This window comes from Anabrus simplex, chromosome 2 (genome assembly GCF_040414725.1).
Source record: "Anabrus simplex isolate iqAnaSimp1 chromosome 2, ASM4041472v1, whole genome shotgun sequence".
NCBI lineage: Eukaryota > Metazoa > Arthropoda > Insecta > Orthoptera > Tettigoniidae > Anabrus > Anabrus simplex.
Genome location: NC_090266.1, coordinates 542,009,824 through 542,037,022, shown reverse-complemented (window position 1 = coordinate 542,037,022; position 27,199 = coordinate 542,009,824). Strand labels below are relative to the sequence as shown.

General features: G+C 39.5%; 1 protein-coding gene across 1 annotated transcript in view; it reads right to left on the bottom strand.

Moving 5' to 3' along the window:
• The window catches only part of LOC136863591 (probable RNA-binding protein 46), a 290,814-nt gene that overhangs the window by 119,269 nt on the left and 144,346 nt on the right, over positions 1–27,199 (bottom strand). The window contains exon 3 of the mRNA XM_067139969.2: positions 18,725–18,836. Coding sequence (XP_066996070.2) covers positions 18,725–18,836 — 112 coding nt within the window. The remainder of the gene's footprint in view (positions 1–18,724; positions 18,837–27,199) is intronic.

Sequence of the window (27,199 nt, the reverse complement as noted above, 5' to 3'; positions counted from 1 at the left end):
TTCAACTTTACTGGTGTGAGATGTAAACTTTCTCTCTTTGGAGAATTCTTACTCAATCAATTTGTTCACTAGTATGAAGTTGTTTGCTAGTGTGAAGGACAATTTTGTTGAATTTGAATTTTGTTGTTTTATGGAGCAGTTGTATCTCAAACATTAATTGCAGATCAATACTTGAAGAACAGAACATTATTTCTGGCAGGAGTACTACAGAATGATATTTTTATTCTTTTGACCAAGGGTAACAATTCTTTCCTCCAATGACACGTTTCTTGATAAATATTATATTGTGATCAAAATCAGAGCCTCCTAGTTCATCATCCTCTGAGGAATCGGATGTAATCGGGGTATACTGAGGTCTGAAGATGACAACGGGTGAAGTGATATATCACAAACACTAATTTTGTCTCCTCCTTCAGGACTTAGCTGCTCTTTCTCTTCTTTGTAATTCAAATATTATTTTGTCATTATTTCTAGTATCATGAACACTTATCATTTTCCAAGACATTACCTTCTTTACTCCCTGCCTCACGTTCATCTTCAAGTGATTCATACAATAATCGATTTATTTTGTCATTGTCGATCATTTTGTCTGGAATTTTGGTAGCCATTTATGTTCTTCTGTTTTCTCTTCTGCAGTGCCCCATAACAGACACAGAGTTGATAGTGACATAAAAACAATATATGTATACTTAAGAAATAGGAAGTGACTGTTTAAGGCATAATAATAGCGTACGTGCCTTTAATTCAATAAAAAATCAAGTATCTGTGTTATCCCCTGAAGTCACACTATATAGCACTATCACTAACCATTTATCAACAGGATGACACCCACCCATTTATCACATGAATGAACAATGATATCACTAATTGCACACAGCATAGTCAACAACTGCTCGAGAAATGCAGTTACACAAAATGGTGGTAGGCACGCTTGCACTGAGCTGTCAGTGGAGAGATGGCGTGCCATGACATTAGGAGACGAATAAGTTTGAGTGGTGTCTTTAAAAGTAGGAAAGATCACAATATAAAGTTCAAGAGGACAAATTGGGGCAAATATTTGTTTATAGGAAGGGGAGTGAGGGAATGGAATAACTTACCAAGGGAGCTGTTCAATGAATTTTTGAAATCATTCAAGAAAAGACTAGGAAAACAACAGATAGGGAATCTGCAAACTGGGCAACTGACCTAAATGCGAATCAGTGGTGATTGATTGATTGATTGATTGATTGATTGATTGATTGATTGATTGATTGATTGATTGATTGATTGATTGATTGATTGATTGATTGATTGATTGATTGATTGATTGATTGAGATGGACACAATTCTGTACTCGGTGCCTGCATGGTGTGCGATTGGAACGGTGTGCATACTGCTTGTATTAGAACGAGTTGATGCAGCAGTAATACAGCCTGTTACAAAAGTCTAAACTCTAACTCTAAATAAATCATAACTTGCTTTGACAAAGAATTGTATTTTGCATTTTCTGAGCAATTTAAGCATCTGTACTGGACAAATAAATGTATTAATAGAAATTAGTAAAGTAAATACATGAACTAGTGTAATATTTCCTTGAAAACTAACATTTGTTTTCCATACATATTTATTTCCTGTTTTAGTCATCATAACGGCCGTAGCTGTGTTGAAACACCGGATCCCGTGAGATCTCCGAAGTTAAGCATCATTGGGCGTGGTTAGGAGTTGGATGGGTTGCCACGCACTGTTGATGGGGGTAAGGGAATGGACGAGCGGAAAGGAACTGGCCACCCTACCGCACATAAACTCCTGCTCAGGAACACCTCTGCGGAGGTTTGGACCTGCCTTCGGGCAGAATAACCCTTACTTTACCTTAGTCATCAAATAAATATTGCAGTTTGCTTTGTTAAATTATTATGTTTTAGACCCCTTGAACAATTCAGGTATCTTTGGTGGAAAAAGTTCAGTATTAATGCAAGTGAAAAAGGTAATAACCGACTAACTCCTTTCCTGAAAATATACAAATATTTTATTTTTATTTATTTACTATTACAATTATTTTCTCCCAGTTTGGAACAAGACTGTTACTGCAAGTGATTTGAAGCACTGATATAGGGTGTTCATCTCCAACTGGATTTCTTGCCCAAGACTTGTTCACTTTCATGACAGAAAACAACTTAACGATCGCCTTCTCTGATAGTCTGGCTCCATGGCTAAACGGTTAGCGTGTTGACCTTTGGTCCCAGGAGTCTTGGGTTTGATTCCAGCCGGGTCGGGGACTTTAAACCTTCGTTGGTTTCTTCCGATGACTGAGTGTGTGTGCCGTCTTCATCATTAGAATTCATCATAGGTAGGGCCCCATCCTCACACACGCAGGTCAACCATACGGCGTCAACTTGAAAGACCTGCACCAGACCTCTTTGGAGGCCACACGCTTCTTCTTCTTCTTCTTCTTCTTCTTCTTCTTCTTCTTCTTCTTCTTCTTCTTCTTCTTCTTCTTATTATTATTATTATTATTATTATTATTATTATTATTATTATTATTATTATTATTATTATTCAGATATCTCCATATTGACTAATGTGGTATGTTTTTTAATGCCGCTCTAAATGATATTTCCCTACAGTGACAAAAAAATTCCACAAACACAATACTGCATTCCATTCTCAACTTACAAAAACAAATATTTCATTTCCCACAAGGGATTGAATTGAGACACAGGGTGTCATTCATCACTGGTACTAGCCATACCGCAAATGACATGAACAAAGGTCTCGACACTGAATGCACCATGTGCATTTGCACTCACATGCCCATCTTTGCAATAAACAACACTGAACTGCCACCTACAGTCATAAAAATTATGAAGAGTTAGGCCCGGTTTCTTCAACTGTATGTTAAATTTTACTTAACAAATGTTAACTAACAATTGTTATTAATTTAACACTTTGTTTAAAAGTGCCCTGTTTCACGAATACATTTCCAACATTTGTTGAGAAACAATTGTTAAAGACAAATTAACACATTTCAGTGAGGTTTCTGAACGCGTTTGGCAGTGAGCGTCTTTTGTTTCTTTACATAAAGCGCTCCTGTTGGTGTGTTGAAATAGTATTTTGTCACACGGACACATGGTTGCACTATTATAGGTTATGGTTAGCGGAGACCGATAAGACGTAAACTTGTTAAGTAAGAGGAACAAAAATGTTATGATGATGCGAGTTTTTATTTCATTTAATTTTAATTTAAAATTATGCGAATGTGCTTGAAAAATGAAAGAACGGACTGTTATATTACAACATTTGGTATAGCCTATTCTTATCACTGGGAGAATGTGATAATTGATGTGTTCTGAATGGTTTTCGGGCATTATTTTATTGCGGGGAAAATAATGTAATTCCTTGTTAATACTGCAGTGGCAGCAGGAATTCTTTGTAGGATTCTATACACTTTTTCTTGCACTCGTGAACATAGTCACCTACAATTACATGAAAAGTGTCTAACAAGTAGAGGCCAGACCCTGCCCTCAACCAATTTCACCGAGCTTCAAGGTACCTGTGGGGAGACACTCAACGGTAACTCGTATATAAGGGTTTAAGTCAACACGCTTTCGTTTTTGAAAAAAATGAGGTCAGATGTCATTACACAGAACCCGTTTCGGACAAAGTGGAGGTGGTAGAACACTAAAAGGTGAACAAATTTTATTTAAACATGTCAGGTCCGCAACCTAACAACTTCTGAAAAATTGATGAATCCCCGATTCCAAAGCAAGGCATATATACTTGGGAGTTACATCACAGCGGAACAGAGTGGTGGCCAAGTGGTCACCGTACTTGTCTGCAAACCTTGTAGATGTTTATTCGAGTCTCATCGCAGCTATGAGTTTTGCACAAAATAAATTAATATGTCCACCTCTGTGGTGTAGTGGTTAGTGTGATTAGCTGCCGCCCCTGGAGGCCCGGGGTTGATTCCCTGCTCTGCCACAAAATTTGAAAAGAGGTACGAGGGCTGGAACGGAGTCCACTGAGCCTCGGGAGGTCAACTGAGTAGACATGGGTTCGATTCCCATCTCAGCCATCCTGGAAGTGGTTTTCCGTGGTTTCCCACTTCTCATCCTAACTTAAGGCCACGGCTGCTTCCTTCCCTCTCCCAATCTTCCCATCCCAGAGTAAGGCCTATGTTCAGCATAGCAGGTGAGGCCGCCTGGGCGAGGTATTGGTCATTCTCCCCAGTTGTATCCCCGACGCAGAGTCTGAAGCTTCAGGACACTGCCCTTAAGGCGGTAGAGGTGGTATCCCTCGCTGAGTCTGAGGGAAAACCGACCCTGGAGGGTAAACAGATAAAGAAAAAGAAGAAGAAGGTGATTAAATTAATATTTGAGGGAACATCAAGATAAAAATTGGAACAAAAATATTACGCAAATTGCAGTACAGTTTATTTTCTACCTGAAATTAATATAGGCCTAAACGTTCTCACAGTTACTGCTGGATCTCTTTCTATATCTATATATATTTATTAATTTATTCTTCTTCTTCTTCTTCTCCTTAATCTGCTTACCCTCCAGGGTTGGTTTTTTCCTCGGACTCAGCGAGGGATCCCACCTCTACTGCCTCAAGGGCAGTGTCCTGGAGCGTGAGACATTGGGTCGTGGATACAACTGGGAGGATGACCAGTACCTTGCCCAGGCGGCCTCACCTGCTATGCTGAACAGAGGCCTTGGTGGGGGGGGAAGATTGGAAGGAATAGACAAGGAAGAGGGATGGAAGCAGCCGTGGCCTTAAGTTAGGTACCATCCCGGCATTTGCCTGGAGGAGAAGTGGGAAACCACGGAAAACCATTTCCAGGATGGCTGAGGTGGGAATCGAACCCACCTCTACTCAGTTGACCTCCCGAGGCTGAGTGTACCCCATTCCAGCCCTCGTACCACTTTTCAAATTTCGTGGCAGAGCCGGGAATCGAACCCAGACCTCCGGGGGTGGCAGCTAATCACACTAACCACTTCACCAGAGAGGCGGACATATATTAATTTGAGGTAGAAAATAAAGTTCCATTGCAATTTTATTATTCATTTTATTCGCATTTTACCTTCAGATTCCCTGAAACAATGATTTAATTTGTATAAAAAATGTATGTCTATGGTAGGACTCGAACTCAAGTCATCGCAGTTCGGAGACAAGTACGATGACCATTCAGCCACTGCTCCACTTGTCGAGGTTGCAACTCTTCAAGTATATAGGTGTTGCATTAGAATCGGGGGATTCATAAATTTTTCAGAAATTATTGGGTTGCAGACCTGACAAGTTTGAGTAAACTGTGTTCGCATTTTAGTGTTCTAACACCTCCATGTGGTCTGAAGTGGATACTGCCTCATGATATTTGTCTTCACTGTTGGAAACTCTAACTTATTTTCAATATCGTCTAGTATCTTGTTCAGTATGGCTTTGGTAATTAGAAATATACCTTCTGACAACTCTAGAAAGTAGTTATTTCTTAGTTATGGGTCATCCTTTGCCTTCTTCAGTTTATAAACAGTCTTCATACAGCAGTAAAGCTTCAAACTTACGTCTTTTACAGGCCTCCATTTTGAAATTTTAGCAGTTGTTGAGAGGTTTAACACAGGCCTGATAGCAGGTTAATTTAACACAAGTATTAACAATTTGTTAGAGTTAACAATCTTTGATGAGATGACCAGTTTGTTAAATTATGTGTTAAGGCTCCTTAACAGGAGAGTTAACACTTTACATTCGTTGAAGAAACCGGGCCTTAGTGTTCCAATTTAAGTAAACATTTTGTAAAGAGTAGAGAGTGAAACAAATAAATAATACTGCAATTAAATTATAAAAATTACTGAAGATATCAATACATGAATGGTATCACATGCAGGGCAATTGCAAAAGAATAGCCACAAAAAAATGCAAAATATTCCTGGAAGTATCAAGCATGTTAATTCCTCAACTGTATTTCAGGCTAAGCTAGAATACAAATCACAAATCTTTAATTCATTCATTCACACCATGAATGAACTTCACTTGTGCTCTGCCAAAAGCTGCCAAATAGCCTAGACGTCACTAAGAGGCATACTAGGGAAATGAGGAGTGAGGTAGTTTCCCGTTGCTTTCCTCACCGAGGCAGAAGTTGCTATTACATATCAGTCTGCCAAGCCCACTGAAATGCATGCACCAACTGACCTTATGAGTGCATAAGGAATGGTATTACTAACATCACTCATACCTCAGTCACGTTCATATTGTCAAAGCCAAGGATGAGACTGTGACAGGTCAATGAAAGTAAGAAATTTAATCTAGCCCATACCAGAAGACATAGCCTGAATGTAACTGTATTATTAGTTTTGTCTGAAGATCCTCCAGAGTTTCATATGTCTGGTGTCAGGTTTCAAATCAATACTTTTGTCATCGCTGAATATCACATTCTTTTGCTTACTGAGAGAGTGGCTGCGTGGTTTGGGTCACGTAGCTTTGAGCTTGTATTCAGGGGATAGTGGTTCAAACCCCACTATCCGCAGCCCTGACGATGGTTTTCCATGGTTTCCTATTTTCACACCAGGCAAATGCTGGGACTGTACCTTAAATACTCAAGCTGGCAGTTTAATCCTGAGCTACTCACTTCCCATGTGGTATTTAAAATGAAGCTCCTCAGCAGTTTACTGTAGACACCATCAAATTAAGGAATTCATAATGTTAAATCTATGAAACATAGTGAAATAAATATTTTAGGACTACTTACTGAGATCATGTTTAATGTTTCCCAGTTATATTTGTGATAACAGCAGTTCAGAGTTGTCTATAACCACCTGTAATATTTGCAAAAATATATAATTTTGATAAGTTTCACTTTTGGTATTTGTTTCAGGTATATTTACCAAACAACCAAGACATATTTTCATTGGGATGTAGGCATTCTGAAAATTTTCATGTATAATTTCCAGAAAAGGCTGAATTTTAAAAGGTTTTAGGCCCCATATGTACACTTAAGAAAATGGAAATTGCAACACCATGAAAGCATTGGTCGTTTGTGTTGATTTTCAAGATATGGAACGATGCCATGTAGGTATGTAACCATCAAAGTTTCAGACCCATTGGATTGTTGCTACAGGTCTCCCCACATGATTGGTCGTGGAGGAATCAACTCCAGTATACGGACTCTTGTGTAGCGTGGTTGACTTGCAGGCTGTGCAGTGAAGTGTTCCCCATCAAACATGCCTCGACGACAGAGAAGAGCACGCTATCAACAACTGTCGCCGTTTGAGAGGGCTCGGATAATTGGGCTGTGTGAGGCTGGATTATCGCTAAGGACTGTTGCTGCATGTGTTGGCCGACAGGCATCTACGGTACAAGATGTATGGCAGCAGTAGTGAAATGAAGGTACCCACATTCGTAGACCTAGCACAGGCCCAGCGCGACAGACAACTGTGAGAGAGGATCGCTGCATAATTCGGATGGCCCGGATGGAACCCCATGCAACAGCAGCATAAATTCGAGCAGCTGTGGCACCCCATGTTTCACAACAAACAGTTGGTAATCGCCTGCTTGCAGCTGGCTTACGAGCCCGTGTCCCTGCAGAAGGTGTTCCATTGACCCCACAACAGCGATGTGTAAGGGTGGCCTGGTGTCAAGAAAGATCGACGTGGGTCGACGAATGGCATAGGTTCATCTTTAGTGATGAATCGCGCTTCTGTCTTGCCTGCAGTACCCGCCGGAATCATGTGCGCTGACTTACCGGGGAGAGGGGCCACCCAGATCTTATTGTCGAGAGGCACACAGGGCCAACACCAAGCATTATGGTCTGGGAAGCTATTCGCTTTAATGTGAAATCACAATTAGTGCTTGTTGAGGGCACTATGACTGCTCGACAGTACGTTGATAGGGTACTCAATCCAGTGGTTGTCCCTATGATGGTGAACATTGCTAATGGGATGTTTCAGCAGGACAATGCCCGGGTTCACACTGCACGCATCTCCAGAGAAGCTCTCCACAACATCACAACCTTAGAATGGCCAGCCAGATCCCCAGACCTCAGTCCTACTGATCATGTGTGGGACATGATGGGTCGACAACTGGCCAACCGTCCTCAGCCACCCACAACTCTGGAACAACTGACCCATGCAGTGCAGCAAGCATGGGCCACAATTCCCCAGGAAGCGATCCGGGCCTAATTGACTCCATGCCTCAACGAATTCATCAATGTATTGCAGCTCGTGGTGGGCACATCCTGTATTGATTGTTGTCCAAACTTGCAGTCAGAGGGACCTGAAAGTGTTATCATCGAATCACAACTGAACACTCGTCCTGCATGTTCAATTGCAGCAATGTAGCACCACTCCTTCTGGGTGTTGCTATTTCCATTTTCTTCAGTATATCTTGTGTAGAATTGTCAACAAAATGTAAATATCTCAAAATGAGTTCAAACCTATCCCTTGCCATTGTTTGAGGGAATATAGGGGTTTCTAAAAATCCATCCCTGATGAAACAGCTTGTAAGGGAGGGTTTCTGCAGTATTTCCATCAACATTACAAGCCCTAAGAACACACAAATTTCCTCCCCTCTCACTGGCTCCCACTTCCTGGCACGCAACCTTTGATTCAAGGGGGCACCATGTATACATTCTGCCACATATCTATTTGTAACCTGAACAACTAAGTCAATCTCTTTGTAATCAAAAACAGCAGAAAAGCATCTAAACAGACTCTAAATGCTGTTATGCAACCCGCTTCGTACCGGCTGACAGGCAACCCGCCTCAGTCCACTGATGTCTAGTGCGTGACTTAGGCCTTGCTGCAAGCTACCGAGGACAAGCCACATCACGGATATTCTAGATATCTTCTTGTCAAAAATTTTACAAACTCACGTGTTACTTGAGATATCAGCAAGTGAAGTACATCATTGTGTGCGTCGTTTCATAAATATATCCATGTACAAATTACATCAAAATCCAACGATTTTGCTGGCAGGACCTAGTGTTTACAGTGCACTATGTCTTCTGGTATAGGCTAGAGCAATTTTATTACTTTCATAGATCTGTCTCTGTCTTGTCCTTGGCTTTCACAATATGAAAGTGACTGAGGCGTGAGCGATGCTAGTAATGCCAATCCTTATGCAGCCAGTCCCTGTTATGAATGGTGTGAAAATGTTGCACATAGGGTCGGTTGGTGTATGCATTTCGGTGGGCTTGACAGACTGATATGTAATAGCAACTTTGGCTCAGTGAGAAAAGCAACAGCAAATTACCTCACTGCTCATTTCCCTAGTACGCCTCTTCAGTGATGCCTAGGCCATCTATGACAGCTGATGGCAGAGCTGTTGAGGATCCCACCAGCGGCATCGCTGATGGACTGAACATCCAAATAAATCACAGTAATTGGATGACGTATAGGCCATGGCAGTATATAAAGGCTGCTGTCAGACTACAGGATAGCTCATTCATCGTTGGGAGTTCTGCTCTGTCAGACTTGCCACATGCAATGCCGTGATATCACTCATCTTAGGACAAAGTGCTGCTTCAACTCGACTTAAATTCTCTTCATGTGAAACTTAGAATTCTGTGAGTACAAACTGGACATAATACTTAGAATCTTGTAAGTGCAAACAGGACATAGTAATTTCTCCAGACTTAGAAATATTCATTGGTGAGTCGAACTTATATCCTACACCGTCGAGTGTAATAACAGTGCTAGTTCTTTCCAAGAGGAAGTCATTTGAATTTTAAATATTCCATTCCTATAGAGAACTTTGACTTAGTTTATATGCATAGGCAAGTAACTTTTCATAAGAAATAACTTTTATTTCTTTAATCCAGTGTAGACTTTAAGGATATAACTTATCAATTCTATATATCAATATTTGTGATATTACAAAAGGTAACAATATAGACTGTCGACTTCTAAACAGCTTTCATTATTTCTAGAACTGTGTCGTAGAACATTTTCTACAAGATTATAATAATACTTCAGTGTTTAAAAGCAGTGTCTGCTGTCACGAAGAAAACACATATATTCAAAATACCAGTGTTCTTGTAACAGATAAATTTTTTTGTTATTTAAAATTTATTTTTGTGTGGCAAGTCACCACCTGTTCAAGGACATTCAAATTCAGAATTACTTTACTTACGAGGCAAGAAACCACGAGTTCTCTCCTAATTTGAATTACACATTTTTCTTCAAGTAAGTGTTCTATTTCAAGTGACAGTCAAGCTAAACTCAGTGATAAGCAGGTAATACAAGTACTAACAGTGTTTGGAACATAGTTAACATGCTGATTCTGGTTTGGGGGTCTTTATAAAAGTGGACACGCATGCAGCAAGTGAGGAGACCCTGCATCGAGACGATCCAAATTTTCAAGATCTACTGACGCTGGATCATTGTGCCATGGTGTAGAGCTGCCTATGAGGGATCATGGTATTACAGCATAGAGCTGCCAATGTGGGATCGTGGTTCCATGGTACATAGCTGCCGACGTGGGCCATGGTGAGGACGATGGCTGGCGGATCAACATGGAAGACGACGCCCCAGAACAGGCGCACTGGTAATGGTGACTTGAGTTTTGACATTTCTGAATAAATTCAGTTCTTAAAACAGACTTATAATCACTGATTTGAAACCCCTCTCTCTGTACTCACTCCAGCAATATGCAGTTCATGCCCTGGAAAATTATCTTGTACTACTGCAAGAAAGATTTTTTTAAAATAGTACGGGCATTTCATGGTACAGTATAGTTTGCAAAGCATTCTCGAGATGGCAGGAAAATATGTGGTACCATCTCTCACCCTCATTCTAAAGCTACTTCCTTGAAATGTAATAGAATGTGTTTCATGTTCTATCCCTGATTGATATGAGTCATGAGCAATGTGTACTGATCAATTTTGTATTAGTTCTAATTATGAAACAGTAAAGTACACAACTTCTCGATTCATAAGGTGAAAAGAGATCCTACAAAGCAGTAGTGTTGCATGTGTAGTAGGTGTTCTAACTTCCACCTGCCGGGCCATTCTTGGTACACCAAACTGGCTGAATAAGTATAGTCCACCGGGTGTACAACATACATTGAACTGGCTTGAGTGGTTAATAAAGGCCACGGTTGCCTCCTATCTGTATTAGTGTGACATAAAGCAAAATTATAAAAAAGAAAGAAAAAATATTTTGTTTTTGAATGGTTCAATGTTGATGAGCAATATCTCAGATTCTTTGAGGAAGTCAGTTCTCTTAGCACTGTGCAAAACTCCTCCTGGAGAGGAAACCGAACATATGCTACCTTCACTATACAGTTTCATTTGAGATATGGATCCCTATAGCTCAGATGACATTCTAAGAGATGTTCGTTGTCTAGGAGTCGCAATTTCAAGATGCCAATCCTGGAGTTGTGTGACAGGACAAAGACCACTATGCAGCCTATGGCATTAGTTTTGATCACCTCCATGTACTTATTCCACACCTCAACACCACCTTGAGTGACATTTATGTGTGAATGGCAAAATCTTGCAGTGTATAGCCAGCTAAAATTATAGTAAAGCAATTACATGGACTCTATCCAGCAACTGTGTTTGTCTACATAGTAACGAAACTTACAGTGACTCATGTATCTGCAGATTATTGAACTTCTACCTGTATGCCATGACAGAAGAAGTAGATTGAATGGACTGTGATATTAACCAAATCACATTAATTGTAAACACTGTCTGCTATGTGAGGTCCCATACTAGGTACATTGAAACAGGTATCCTTGAAAATGTGGCATATTCATTCTGAGAACCTACTTTGTGGCATATGCAAACTTTAGTGAGGTATATGATATACTAGCAAGATACCCGTGATTCACTACGGTATTATAATGAAGTTTATAATTGAATGCTTAATGTTTTATGTATAATCTGCCAAAATTCGTGATCTAACTCATTTTCTGAGAGAATCCGCCAAAATTCGTTATCTGACTTGTTTTCTGAGAGATTATGGCAAAATTCCTCCCATTTTTCAATCTCTCTTTCCAGCAATCGATTTTGTACTTACCGGGAAAGGTCACAGTATTCCACCTGCCATCAGTTGAGTCCCTAAATCTTTGCCATCTTTTCCTATAAGCATTTTTAATACAGATCAAATCCTTGAGGAGATCCGGCATGGTGTGGTCTTGGGTGCTTTGGTGGTACTGAACCCGCGACCGGACTGCAATCGTAGTCATTACCTGGCCAGGACCCAATTTCCAGCGTGGTCTGCACATTTTGACAATGGTCCAGAACATTATTATTAGGGTGGGTGATATTAGTTGAATTTAGGTTATTATTATTATTATTATTATTATTATTATTATTATTATTATTATTATTATTATTATTATTATTGGTGGTGGTCTGGAACCCACAGCAAGACCGCTACTTGGCGGAAAATTACATCTGCAGCCATTGTCATTGCTGACCGGGTGTAGGCGAGTGCACGAGATTTCTGGTGACATGAATGATATACTTCCGTGCATTATTGACCTTATTATAGAGGTGAACAATTGCACGGTCAATATCATTCCTATCATTATTTCAAATGTGTTTAAATTGTTATTTATATGCCAGGAGAATGTACTGTAATCTAACTTTATGTTTTCCCAAAGGAAAAGATGCTTCTTGAAAACTAACCCAGGAAAGATTAAAAATGATCAGTTTATGATCAGAATTAGTACATTATGAACAGTAAAATCAATTGATCCCAATTCCTTTTTCACCCCACCACCGTTAAGTTGATTAACCTCCCTCCCCTCATAAAAAAAGAAGGCGTGTTTCCTTATGTTTAAAGGAGATTCCAAATACCAATGTTCACGTCTGTTACCTTCAGTTCTGAGATATAAGTATCCCCATAAAAAGAATTCACATTTTATTCACTTCCTTTCACACTCCCCCCCCCCCCAAGTGAATTTCCCGTTAAAAAAGACTCCATTTTTAATAGTAAAGGATCTTCTAAATACCAATTATCATGACTCTAACATCTTCAGTTATTGACACATGTGTCCTCATAAATAAAAGGAATTCAATTCCTTTCACCCCCGCCCCCCAGATGATTTCCCGCAAAAACGCATTTTTCTTTGTTTTTAAAGGAGATTCAAATACCAATTTTCACATCTTTCACAACTATGTGTTTATTAGATATAAGTATCCTCATAAAATTAATTCAATTAATTTTTCAATTCTTTTACCTCGCGCTTCCCTCATTTGATTTTCCGAGAATACGTGCTTTTTAAATTTTAAAGCAGATTCCGAATACCAATTTTCACGTCTGCAAAATCTTTCATTTTTGAGATAATAGTATCCTCATACAAGTAATTCAACTAATTTTTCAACTTCCCTCCCCCCTTTAGGTGGATTTCTGAAAACAAAAAATATGTATTCCTTTATTTTTAAAGAAGATTCCAAATACCAAATTTCACGATGTAACATCTTCAGCTTTTTTGATATCAGTATCCTAATTAAAATAATTCAACCCCATTTCCAGTCACTTTTACCCCTCCACTCAAGTGGTTTTTCAGAAAACAAAAAATACATGTTTCTTTATTTTTAATAGAGATAACAAAAATACTATTTTTCACTTCAGTAACATATTAAGTTTTTGAGATATACTGTAGAAAAGCACATTTTAAAATTTCACCCCCTTTCCAGTTCTCCTTAAGTGGAGTTTCCAAAAACAAATCACCGAAGTTTCTTTACTTTTATAGTAGATTCCAAATACCAATTTTTACATCTGTAACATTTTACGTTTCTGAGATATACTGTAGATATAGTCTTTCTAAAAATTCACCCCAATTTGTCACTCCTGTTTAACCCCCATTAATTGGATTTTCCAAAAACAAAAAAATACGTATTTCTTTATTTTCAAAGAAGACCCCAAATAGCAATTTTCAGGTCTGTAATATCTTCTGTTTCTGAGATATAAGTATCCTCATTTAAGGCATTCAACCCCTTTTTCATCCCTCCTATTGGGATTTTCCGAAAATAAAAAAATATGTGTTTCTTTATTTTTAAAGAGGATTCTAAATACCAATTTTACACCTGTAAACTTTACAAGTTTTGAGATATATTAAAAATTCACCCCCCTCTTCACCCCCATAATTAATTAGATTTTCCAAAAACAAAACATAAATGTTTCTTTATTTTAAAGGAGATCCCAAATGCCAATTTTCAGGTCTGTAATATCTTCAATTTCTGAGATATAACTATCCCCACTAAAGGCATTCAACACCTTTTTTACCCTTCCTATTGGGATTTTCCAAAAACAAGAAATATATGTGTTTCCTTTTTAAAGGAGATTCTAAATACCAATTTTTACATCTGTAAACTTTCAAAGTTTTGAGATATAGATACACTCATTTTAAAAATTCACCCCCTTTTCACCCTCCCATTAACTGGATTTTCCAAAAACAAGAAAATATGTGTTTCTTTATTTTCAAAAGAGATCCCAAATACCAATTTTCAGGTCTGCAATATCTTCAGTTTCTGAGATATAAGTATCCTCATTAAAGGCATTCAACCCCTATTTCACTCTTTTTCACCGCTCCTATTGGGATTTTCCAAAAACAAAATATATGTATTTCTTTATTTTTAAAGGATATTCTAAATACCAATATTTACATCTGTAAACTTTCAAAGTTTTGAGATATAGATACACTCATTTTAAAAATTCACCCCCTTTTCATCCGTCCCATTAACTGGATTTTCCAAAAACAAAAAAATTTGTGTTTCTTTATTTTCAAAGGAGATCCCAAATACCAATTTTCAGGTCTGCAATATCTTCAGTTTCTGAGATATAAGTATCCTCAATAAAGGCATTCAACCCGTATTTCACCCCTTTTCACCACTCCTATTGGGATTTTCCGAAAACAAAAATATATGTGTTTCCTTTTATTTTTAAAGAAGATTCTAAATACTAATTTTTACATCTGTAAACTATTAAAGTTTTGAGATATAGATACACTCACTTTAAAATCTCACCCCCCTTTTCACCCCCTCAGCAACAGAATATGAAAAAAAAATCCTCTCTTAGTGAGCCCCTAATGTTAATATGAATGTATCCCCAAAATTTCATTACTTTATGTCCAGCGGTTTTGGCTCGGCGATGACGAATCAGTCAGTTAAGACAAGTTATTTTATATATGTACTAGCAAGATACCCATGCTTCGCTACGGTATCATACTGAAATCTATAATTCAACGCTTATTTTTTTATATATAATCCGCTGAAGTTCACAATCTGACTCGTTTTCTGAGAGAATCTGCAAAAATTTGCGATCTGACTCGTTTTCTAATAGATTACGGCAAGATTCCTCATATTTTGCAATCTTTATTTCCAGGAATCGATTTCGTACTTCCCGAGCTAGGTCCAGGTATTCCACCCGGTCAGTTGGGTCCCTAAATCTTTGGCATCTTTTCCTATAAGCATTTTTAATATGGATCAAACCCTTCAGGAGATCCGGCGTGGAGTCGTCTTGGGTGCCTTGGTGGTACTGAACCCGCGGCCGGACTGCATTCTTAGTCATTATCCGTCCAGGAACTGTTTCCAGCATGGTACGCACATTTGGCGACGGTCCAGAACAATATTATTATTATTATTATTATTATTATTATTATTATTATTATTATTATTATTATTATTATTATTATTATTATAGATGTTCTGGACCCCACAGCAAGATGCAAGACCGCTACTTGGCGGTAAATTACATCTGCTGCCATTGTCATTGTTGACAATGTGACCAGCACCATTGTCGCGCGTAGGCAAGTGTGCGGGATTTCTGGTGATACGAATGACATACTCCCGTGCATTATTGACCTTATTATAGAGGTGAACATTGGACGGTCAGTCTCATTCCTATCGTTTATTTAAAATGTGTTTAAATTTTTATTTAAATGCCAGGAGAATCTACTGTAATCTAAGAACTTTCTCCGAGCGAAAAGATGGTTCTTGAAAACGAACCCAGGAAAGATTAAAAATGATCGGTTTATGATCAGGATAAGTACTGTTTCCAGTCATTCGACAGGGTCAGGAATGGAATGAATAAAGCCCTGTCTAGCAGCGGCAATAGGAATTGTGCCGGCTGCCGAACCCTGTCGCACTCCTCTGGGGCATTGATTAATAAATGACAACTGAAATGAAATGATATTGGACAGTGTTGCTGGAATGAATGGTGACAGGGAAAACCGGAGTATCTGGAGAAAAACCTGTCCTGCCTCCGTTTTGTCCAGCACAAATATCACATGGAGTGACTGGTATTTAAACCACGGAACCCAGCTGTGAGAAGCCGTGCGCTGCCACCTGAGCAACGGATGCTCCTTATAAGTACATTATGAACTGTAAAATCAATTGATCTCACCTCCTTTTACACCCCAACGCCCTTAAGTTGATTTACCCCCCCCCAAAAAAATTTAAAAGGAAGCGTGTTTCTTTATGTTTAAAGGAGATTCCAAACACCAATGTTCACATCTGTTATTTCAGTTTTGAGATATAAGTATCCCCATAAAAATTATTCACTTTTTCACTTCCTTTCACACTCCCCCCCCCCCCCTTAAGAGAATTTTCCGGCAAAAATTCTTGTTTCTTTAATAGTAAAGGATGTTCTAAATACCAAGTATCACGACTCTAACATCTTCAGTTTTTGAGATATGTGTCCTCATGAAAGGAATTCAACTCCTTTTCACTCCCGCCCCCCAGGATGATTCCCTCCCCCCCCCTCCCCAAAGAGCGGTTTTCTTTGTTTTTAAAGTAGATCCAAATACCAATTTTCACGTCTGTAACAACTTTAGTTTTTATTAGATGTAAGTATTCTCGTACAATTAAGTCAACTAATTTTTCAACTCTTTCACCTCCCCCACCACATCACTGGATTTCCCGAGAATATGTGTTTCTTTACTTTTAAAGGCAGATTCCAAATATCAAATTTCACGTCTGTAACATCTTCATTTTTGAGACATCAGTAGCCTAATTAACAGAATTCAACACCATTTTCAGTCTATTATAACCCCCACCCCCTTTCAACCCAAGTGGTATTTTCACAAACTAAAAATACCCATTTCTTTATTTTAATAGAAATAAAGAATACCATTTTTCACTTCTGTAACATGTTAAGTTTTTGAGATATACCGTAGAAATTCTGATTTTAAAATTTCACCCCCTTTCCAGTTCCCATTAAGTGGAGTTTCCAAAAACAAATCACCTATGTATCCTTGCATTTACAGGAGATTCCAAATACTATTTTTTATGTCTGTAACATTTTACGTTTCTCAGATATTCTGTAGATATAGTCTTTCATAAAGTTCACTGCCATTAATTGGATTTTCCAAAAACAAAAAAAAAACAAAAATGTGTTTCTTTATTTTTAAAGGAGATCCCAAATACCAATTTTTGGATCTGTAATATCTTCAGTTTCTGAAATATAACTATCCTCATTAAAGGCATTCAACCTCTTTTCACCCCTCCTATTGGGATTTTCCAAAAACAAAAAAATTCATGTTCCTTTATTCTTAAAGGAGATTCTAAATACCAATTTTACATCTGTAAACTTTTAAAGTTTTAAGATGTAAATACACTTATTTTAAAATTCACCCCCCTTTTCACCCCCATTATTTGGATTTTCCAAAAGGAAAAAAATACCTGTTTCTTTATTTTTAAAGTAGATCCCAAATACCAATTTTCAGGTCTATAATATCTTCAGGTACTGAAATATAAGTAGCCTCATTAAAGGCATTCAACCCATTTTTCACCCTTTTCCACCCTTCCTATTGGGATTTTCCAAAAACAAAAAAATACATGTTCCTTTATTTTTAAAGGAGATTCTAAATACCAATTTTCACATCTATAAACTTTAAAAGTTTTGAGATATAGATACACTCATTTAAAAAATTCACTCCCATTTTTACCCCCCATTAATTGGGTTTTCCAAAAACAAGAAAATACGTGTTTATTTATTTTTAAAGGCGATCCCAAACACTAATTTTCAGGTCTGTATTATCTTCAGTTTCTGAGATATAAGTATTCTCATTAAAGTCATTCAGCCCCTTTTTCTCCCCTTTTCACGCCCCCCTCCCTATTGGGATTTTCCGAAAACAAAAAAATACATGTTTCTTTATTTTTAATGAAGATACTAAATACCAATTTTTACATCTGTAAACTTTCAAAGTTTTGATATATATATACACACACTCATTTTAAAAATTCACCACCCCTTTTCACCCTCCCATTAATTGGATTTTCCAAAAACAAAAAATATGTGTTTCTTTATTTTTAAAAGAGATCAAAAGTACCAATTTTTGGGTATTTATATCTTCAGTTTCTGAGATATAAGTACCAGTATCCTGATTATAGGCATTTAACCACTTTTTCACCCCTCCTAGTGGGATTTTCTGAAAACAAAAAATACGTGTTTCTTTATTTTTAAAGAAGATTCAAAATACAAATTTTTACATCTGTAATCTTTTAAAGTTTTCTAATATAGATACACTCATTTTAAAATTTCATCCCCCTTTTCACCGCCCTTAGTGATGGAATATCCAAAAGCCCTCTCTTAGCGAGCACGTACATCTTAATATGAATATATCCCCAAAATTTCATTTCTTTATGTCCAGTAGTTTTGGCTCGGCAATGATGAATCTGTCAGTCAGTCAGTCAGTCAGTCAGTCAGGACAAGTTATTTTATATATATAGATAGATTTTAGAACAGTTACACTAGAACAAGCACTAATGACTATATTAACGAATACTGTAAACTACACTTACATCACCTCATCATCCGTATTTCCTTTTATATGACGTCTAGGAAAAATATATTTCAATTTGTCTTTTGGTTTAGCCCACGTAACTTCAATTTTTGATCCATTGAGGTCACGTCCTGAAATAATACATAATTAATGAATGTGAGCACTAAACAAAATCAATAGTAGTATGAGAACTGGAAAAGAACAAACAAGTTTCAAATGAAGTTGTATAGAGATAGGAACATGAAAAGGAACACACAATTGGATCAACACAGTAACAGGTGAATGTAGAAAGAGGAAGCACAGAAAAAGGAGACAAGAACGAACATTAAATCACAAAAGGACAAGAACAATCTCCAAATCCTCACATACTGCCATCCTCAAATATATATTGTTATATGTCTGTGAACTGCCAGCCCTCTGTAGCCCCTTTGGTATTTCCTCAAAGGAGAGAGTGAGTCAGACTGGAAGCTCCCAGTTGACCTGGGGCAGATGTCTGCATCTGCTTGTATTGTGCTCTTCATCTGGTGTATCCTTGGAACTTCTGGAAGGCAAAATGAGAATATTCCTTTTCTAGCCACATCACGAAGATACCAGTACTTCATCAGCAGGGATATAAAAGAAGGGTCGCAGTGAACAGGAGTGTGTCAATGTCAGTATGTTGAGGGAATGCCATCGTTGTAGACTGTTGGAGTGATGCCAGAGAGTTGTCATCGCTGAGACTATTGGAGTGTGGTCGTGCTGTGTTACTGTTGAATGATACATGTTGAACAGTTCATTGTGTGGAGCAGAAATGTTGACTGTGAGTTAACTGTGTTGAGTTGACTGTGCTAAGTTATTGACCTTGTCTGGAGTGGAGCGAAGTGAACAAAAGCAATATGTTGTGATAGTCATATCGTTCTAAATGCAATCTTATTTAGTGAAAATAAATATCACATAAGATACGTTCACTTCTGCTTGTAAAGCCACTCTATTGACACTGAGTCTATTCCATACAATACACAATTCTCACTCAGTTCACCCAATGACTATACAGTTATACACAATTATAAACAACACTGTAACACTCTTAAGAAAAAGCACACTGAAGCAGTTTACAGTTGATTCTGACAATACAGATATATCAACTGATGTATCCACAATGACGCACAAAAAATGCTGTCAACTTGTGTACACGGATTTATTTACAATTAGTTACAAATTGCATGCACATAACCTTAATCACTGTATCACAAACAAAACACTTCACTCTAAGAACATCAACAAAACTGCTATTTAAACAACTGCCTATAACTTCAACATGGAGATTGCAACCACTGCATGTAATTGGAATGGCGGTAGTGTGAAATGTTATGTGTGAGGAAAGGAAGATTAAGGACATCGCAAACACCCAGTTCCCAGGCCAGGGATATTAATCATTACAATTAAAAAACCCTGACCCGGCCAGGAATCGAACCCGGGGCTGCCGGGTGACAGGCGGACAAGGCCTAGATATAATGCCAGGTTATTCTACCGAGATCTCATCTACCCAATACCATTCTGGATGTACAGTGTGTTTCACAATTCTGTAGTGGATTACAAATCATTAATAATAAATTATATACAGGTTCTTACATTAACTAAACTCATATAAATATCTATATAAAACAAATGTTTCATGATATAAACTCACAAATAATGCAATCGCAAACTAATAATGATACAAATAAGTGGAATTGGATGTACAATAATATTTTTGCGAGGGAGTGTGGAAAATCTTTCATAAGACGCTTGTGAGGGTCTGCACTCAACAAGTGTGTGGAGATTCTTACCCACTAAAAACCACACTCCCTTTTCCCACGACGTTTATCTCCGCCCCGGAAACTGCTCTCGCATTACTTCAGGGCGGATGTCGTGCTTAATGCATCTTGTGCTTCATCTTCCTTCTTCTGCTTTACTATCTGTCGTAATCTTCCAGGTCCTTCTTCTTCTGACGCAGAATATTTTCTACATAGACTGCCACCTGGTCCCAAGATTCTCGACTTCGTAGCATTACTGACACGATCCCTTCTGGCGTCAATTCTCCGTGCATAACTTCTAAGCATCTTCTTTGTGGCAGCCAATGAACACACACAAAGAAAGTATGTGATACGTCATCGATATCACCGCAGTATATGCACACCGGACTAGTTGCTAGCCCTAGCCTATGAAGAAATTTTCGGAAGTATCCATGACCTGTCAAGAACTGTGTGAGATAGTAGTTCACTTCACCATGATTTCGGGCAACCCATACGCCCAGAGAAGGTATCAGTCTTTTCGTCCATTTCCCTCTAGAATCATCTTCCCATCTTGTTTGCCATCATTGCATTCTGTGACTATGAGCCAAAGCCTTTGCCCTTTTCCTTCCTAGCTCTTCTTGTGTGAGCCAAATTTCTTGTCTTTCGAAGGCCAACAAGTCAATGGGAGCTACTGCTGCTACTACTAGAATCGCGGGTTCTGATACTGTGCGATATGCGCAAGCAGTTCGTAAAGCTGCTCTCCGTTGTACAGCCGCAATTCTTCTCCGATATTTCACAATTTTTAACGATTCAGCCCAAATTTCCGAACCGTATAGCAGTATCGATTGAACAATCGACATGAGAAGCCGCCTTTTACTAGATATTGGTCCCTTGATATTTCCCATGAGTCTGCTCAGTGCAGTCATGGTTTTCGCTGCCTTATCTGTTACCCGTTGGATGTGGTCCCAATATGTAAGCTTAGTATCAAGCGTTACACCAAGATATTTTGTGCTCCTAGTTGTTTCGATGGCTATCTGTCCTATCTGCATCGGTACAACAGTATTAATCCTTTTCCTCGTCAGGAGGACAATTTCCGTTTTGTGATCTGCGAGTTCTAACTTGTGATTTATCATCCATTCTTTGATACGTCGCATCACCTGATTCAATTTAAATTGAGCCAGCTCTAGGTTACGGGTTACTATCACAGCAGCCACATCATCAGCATAACCCACAAGTTTTACATCTTCTGGCATCTCCAGCTGTAACAAATCATCATACATGATGTTCCAAAGGTGTGGTCCGAGAATTGAGCCTTGCGCTGCACCAGCTGTGAGCCGTTTTCTTCTCTGACCGTCTTCCGTGTCGTATAACAATGTACGGTCTTTCAAATAGTCTCGTAGTATATACATGAGATATTCTGGTAGCTTGAAAGTGTCTTCTAGAGCTTCCAAAATATCACTCCATCTTGCCGAGTTGAAGGCATTTTTAACATCTAGAGTCACAAGAAGCGTCAGTTTCCTAGAATAATGATTACCCGTTTGAGCTCGTTCTGCTGTCTTCACCACTTCCTTCACAGCATCTAGAGTTGAGTGACCTCTGCAAAATCCATGTTGTTGGTCGGATAGGTCACCAGCTAATCGGACTGCTGCTAGTATTCTCGGTTGTAGGAGCTTCTCTAAACCTTTCCCGGCAGTGTCCAGCATACATAGAAGTCTGTAACCCCCAGTTTTCCCTTTACTGATCAGAACCAATCTAGCTATCTTCCAACGAAAGCTAAAAATTCCCTCTTTCAAACAATGATTATACATTCTCAACAACAGTTGAGGACATAATTCGACTGCCACCTTTAGTACTTCTGCTGGAATACCATCTGGACGAGGGGCTTTCTTATTTCTAAGGGAATTAATTGCTGTTATCAATTCTTCAATTGTAAAAGGTGGTACATTGTCTAGTTCTTTCTCGGCCTCATCATCAATCCTCTCTGCATGATCAGGGAATAGTATGTGTACTATTTCTTCCATGGTGCGTGGATCCATGATAGGGCTTGGTAGCATCCCGAATTTCTTCATGACAATTTTATACCCTAATCCCCATGGATTTTCATCCACTTCCTTAGACATTTCCCACCACTTGTCGGCTTTACTCTTTTTAATTGTATTTCGCAGTCTTTTCTTCATAGTCTTATACTCTACTGAGAGAGCTGCGTCGTTATGTCGTGCTCTTTGTGTCCTTCGTCTGAGTCGCAGGCATTGTTTCCTCAACTCAGCAATTTCTTCATTCCACCAATATGCTGGACGCTTGCCTCTCCGTAATAATAATAATAATAATAATAATAATAATAATAATAATAATAATAATAATAATAATAATAATAATAATAATAATAATGAAGATTGGATCTCAAAAATGGAGAGAGCATACGGCTTGACAAAAAACATCCACAATAAAAAGTGCTTATCCTGGAATTCCAAATTAAAACATTACAACACCGTGGTCAAAACAGAATGCCTGTATGCCAATGAATGCCTGTCCATGAACTACAAGCTGGAGAAGTTAGAAGTCCTGGAAAGAAGAATCCTCAGAAAAATTATGGGAGCTGTCCACACTGAAAGTGGATGGAAACTTCGGAGCAACAAAGAAGTTTACCAGAAGGTGGAAAGAATCTCAGAGACCATGAAGAAAAGGAGGCTGGTGTTTCTTGGACATCTATACAGAATGAACGCAAACAGACTTACCAAACAGATATTCGATTGCTTCTGGAGAAAAAAGACTACTACAGCATGGATTAAGGATACGAAGAAGGATATGGAAAGGTTAAGCATCTTGGAATACCAGCTGTTAGAAAGGAATGCGTTTAGGAACATACTGAAGAATGCAAGGTGTTCAAGCCACAGGAAGAACTAGGAAAACCAGAAGAGCCTGGACAGATGAACAACGGAAGTAGGCCAGCGAACGCATGAAGGCGTATTGGACACAGAGAAAACTCTGCACGAAGGGAAAGAAGTTGTAGCATGATCCTTAGTGGTACATTCGCTTGTAAAAAAAAAAAAAAAAGTAATAATAATAATTCGAGCTCGGTACTTGCATAATTTACCATGGGTGACAGAATATTGTTTTCAAGTTATATCAGTTTAACACACTTGCATCACAACAAGTCCTCACACTGATTATTCACTTCACCATCACAAGGCAAGGCTAATTAACTATCCCCACTAACTCATTAACTACCCAGCCAGTCAGCTCGATATATATACTGTTCCACAAACAGTCTAGAAATATCAACTTCTGGAAACGTTCTTACACCACTCTAAATGGAACACAACCGAAAGTTCAAGGAACAATTGATTGACTGGGCAGTCGACTAGAGTAGATTGATAATACCAATATAAATGGTCCATTAATGGACATCACGGAGTAGACTGAACCCGAATATTCATCTACAATACCATAAGACATAATGAAAGAATCTACATAACCAAATTTCATGTGTCCTCACCTTATTTTCAATGTTTGTATGTGTGACTGAAGATGTTCCATAAGAGGACAAAACATGTATCATGAATATAGTCTAATGTAGTCTTTTCAATAAAGACAATTACTGTATTGTAAAGGTGGAATTATAAATTTCAGTTTTCACAAGTTGATACTTTTTGACAATACGGGCTCTATGAAATTTATAACGTGCGTATGCTCTAGTGTAATATTTATATTGAAAGTGTGTGTTCGACAGACTGAAAGCTGTTAAATTACATTTAACATGAGGTTACTTTGTTACTTCCGGGCGCGTGATTCAAATTGACAAATTTGCCATATTTGCTGTGCTAGAGCACAAACCACTGCCCGCTGCTGTGCTTCAGAAAAGAGAGGGAAAGTGGGCTGTATGACAGATGGAGACAGAGATAATGCTCTGTGCGAATGCACAAGTTTCTTCATTTGACTCATGCGGAATTGTCCTTGTCTCTTACAGGCAATATCCACAGTTTGTTTATTAAGCAGCCATAATTGCATACAAAGTAATTAAGACACACTTATCAGTCTAGGAATGCACCCGATCATTTCTCCCGTCGTTTGTTGGTCTCAGTAATGTTCTTTATCGTTTAGCATCCGCAAAGATGCATTTCTGAGGCTGCACGATCATGCACTCCTTTACTGACAACAGTATTAAAGGAATGAAACACTGCTTGAAAGAAACAATATGCCCAATGGTTTGATTACAGCAAATCTTTGATATTTCCCCCCTTCTATTTTGATCTTCACGTAACAAGAAAAGTCCATGGAAGTTAAATCGACAGAGCATGGAGGCCATTTAACTGGTCCATCATGGCCTACCATCTCCCTGGATAATGGTCATTTAAGTGCTGCGTGACACTGTGAGTGAAATGCGGTAAAGCGCCAGTATGACATAGCCACATTCACTGCCGATTACCCAGGAGAATATTTTCCAGTAACTCAGGTAGTATTCTATTGAGAAATAATTCAGGCAAGGAGGAAGGACATATGGCCCAAGCAAGTAAACAGTTGCCAAAAATGCCGGCCTAAGTATTGATATGTGCGCACTGCTGTCACGTGGTAATTTTCTTATACCCTCTTTCTCCAGTCACTTGCCAATGGACTTGAGGGTTGAATTATGATGTTGGTAGAGTTTAGGGTGCTTGACACCATAAATCTGTGTGGCTTCTCTCCTGTTAAAATATTTTAAATGGTTATCAATTAATTTATTGAAAACCACCTATTCAATACTTTTAAAGTCTTTAAGAATATGATACAACCATTATATTAAAGTTTAAGTATACGGTACATACACTGACTGACAGAGCAAATGCAACACCAAGAAGGAGTGGTTCGAAAGGGATGAAAGTTGGGGAAAAAACAGAGACGGCACGGACGAATAATTGATGTTTATTTCAAACCGATATGCAGGTTACACAATGCGCATGGCATCGACTCAGTAGGATGTAGGACCACCGCGAGCGGCGATGCACGCAGAAACACGTCGAGGTACAGAGTCAATAAGAGTGCGGATGGTGTCCTGAGGGATGGTTCTCCATTCTCTGTCAACCATTTGCCACAGTTGGTCGTCCGTACGAGGCTGGGGCAGAGTTTGCAAACGGCGTCCAATGAGATCCCACACGTGTTCGATTGGTGAGAGATCCGGAGAGTACGCTGGCCACGGAAGCATCTGTACACCTCGTAGAGCCTGTTGGGAGATGCGAGCAGTGTGTGGGCGGGCATTATCCTGCTGAAACAGAGCATTGGGCAGCCCCTAAAGGTACGGGAGTGCCACCGGCCGCAGCACATGGTGCACGTAGCGGTGGGCATTTAACGTGCCTTGAATACGCACTAGGGGTCCAGGCGCAGCCCGAGTGACGTCAGCACGCGAGGATCGGCGCATCCGCCGCCAAGCGGTGGCAGCCCCGCACGCCACGTCAACCGCCATTCTTCAGCATGTGCAAGACACCCTGGCTGTTCTAATATCGACCAGAACAATTTCCCGTCGATTGGTTGAAGGAGGCCTGCACTCCCGGCGTCCGCTCAGAAGACTACCATTGACTCCACAGCATAGACGTGCACGCCTGGCATGGTGCCGGGCTAGAGCGACTTGGATGAGGGAATGGCGGAACGTCGTGTTCTCCGATGAGTCACGCTTCTGTTCTGTCAGTGATAGTCACCGCAGACGAGTGTGGCGTCGGCGTGGAGAAAGGTCAAATCCGGCAGTAACTGTGGAGCGCCCTACCACTAGACAACGCGGCATCATGGTTTGGGGCGCTATTGCGTATGATTCCACGCCACCTCTAGTGCGTATTCAAGGCACGTTAAATGCCCACCGCTACGTGCACCATGTGCTGCGGCCGGTGGCACTCCCGTACCTTCAGGGGCTGCCCAATGCTCTGTTTCAGCAGGATAATGCCCGCCCACACACTGCACGCATCTCCCAACAGGCTCTACGAGGTGTACAGATGCTTCCGTGGCCAGCGTACTCTCCGGATCTCTCACCAATCGAACACGTGTGGGATCTCATTGGACGCCGTTTGCAAACTCTGCCCCAGCCTCGTACGGACGACCAACTGTGGCAAATGGTTGACAGAGAATGGAGAACCATCCCTCAGGACACCATCCGCACTCTTATTGACTCTGTACCTCGACGTGTTTCTGCGTGCATCGCCGCTCGCGGTGGTCCTACATCCTACTGAGTCGATGCCGTGCGCATTGTGTAACCTGCATATCGGTTTGAAATAAACATCAATTATTCATCCGTGCCGTCTCTGTTTTTTCCCCAAATTTCATCCCTTTCGAACCACTCCTCCTTGGTGTTGCATTGTCACTGTCAGTCAGTGTATTTTACCTGGGAGGAAGCCATGGTCAGTACATCATTCATACCGAGAGAGCTGCATGTCCTCTGGAGTTAGTTATGGCTGTAGTTTCCCGTTGCTTTCAGCCGTATAGCAGTATTGACACAGCTAAGCCATCTTAAGTATTATTACAAGACTATATCAGTCAATCATCTAAGGCTGCTGCCCTTGCAACTTCCAAAAGGCTGCTACCCCCCTTTCGTTGAACCATTCGTTAGACTGATCTCTGGATGATACGTATCCAATATGGTTGTACCTACGGCCTGGCTACCTGCTTCACTAGGACACGCAAGCCTTCCCACCATGGCAAGGTCACATGGCTCACAGCGGAGGGTGTGTGCGTGCGTGTGTGTATATGTATATAATATTTCCTGCTTTTATGAACTCCAT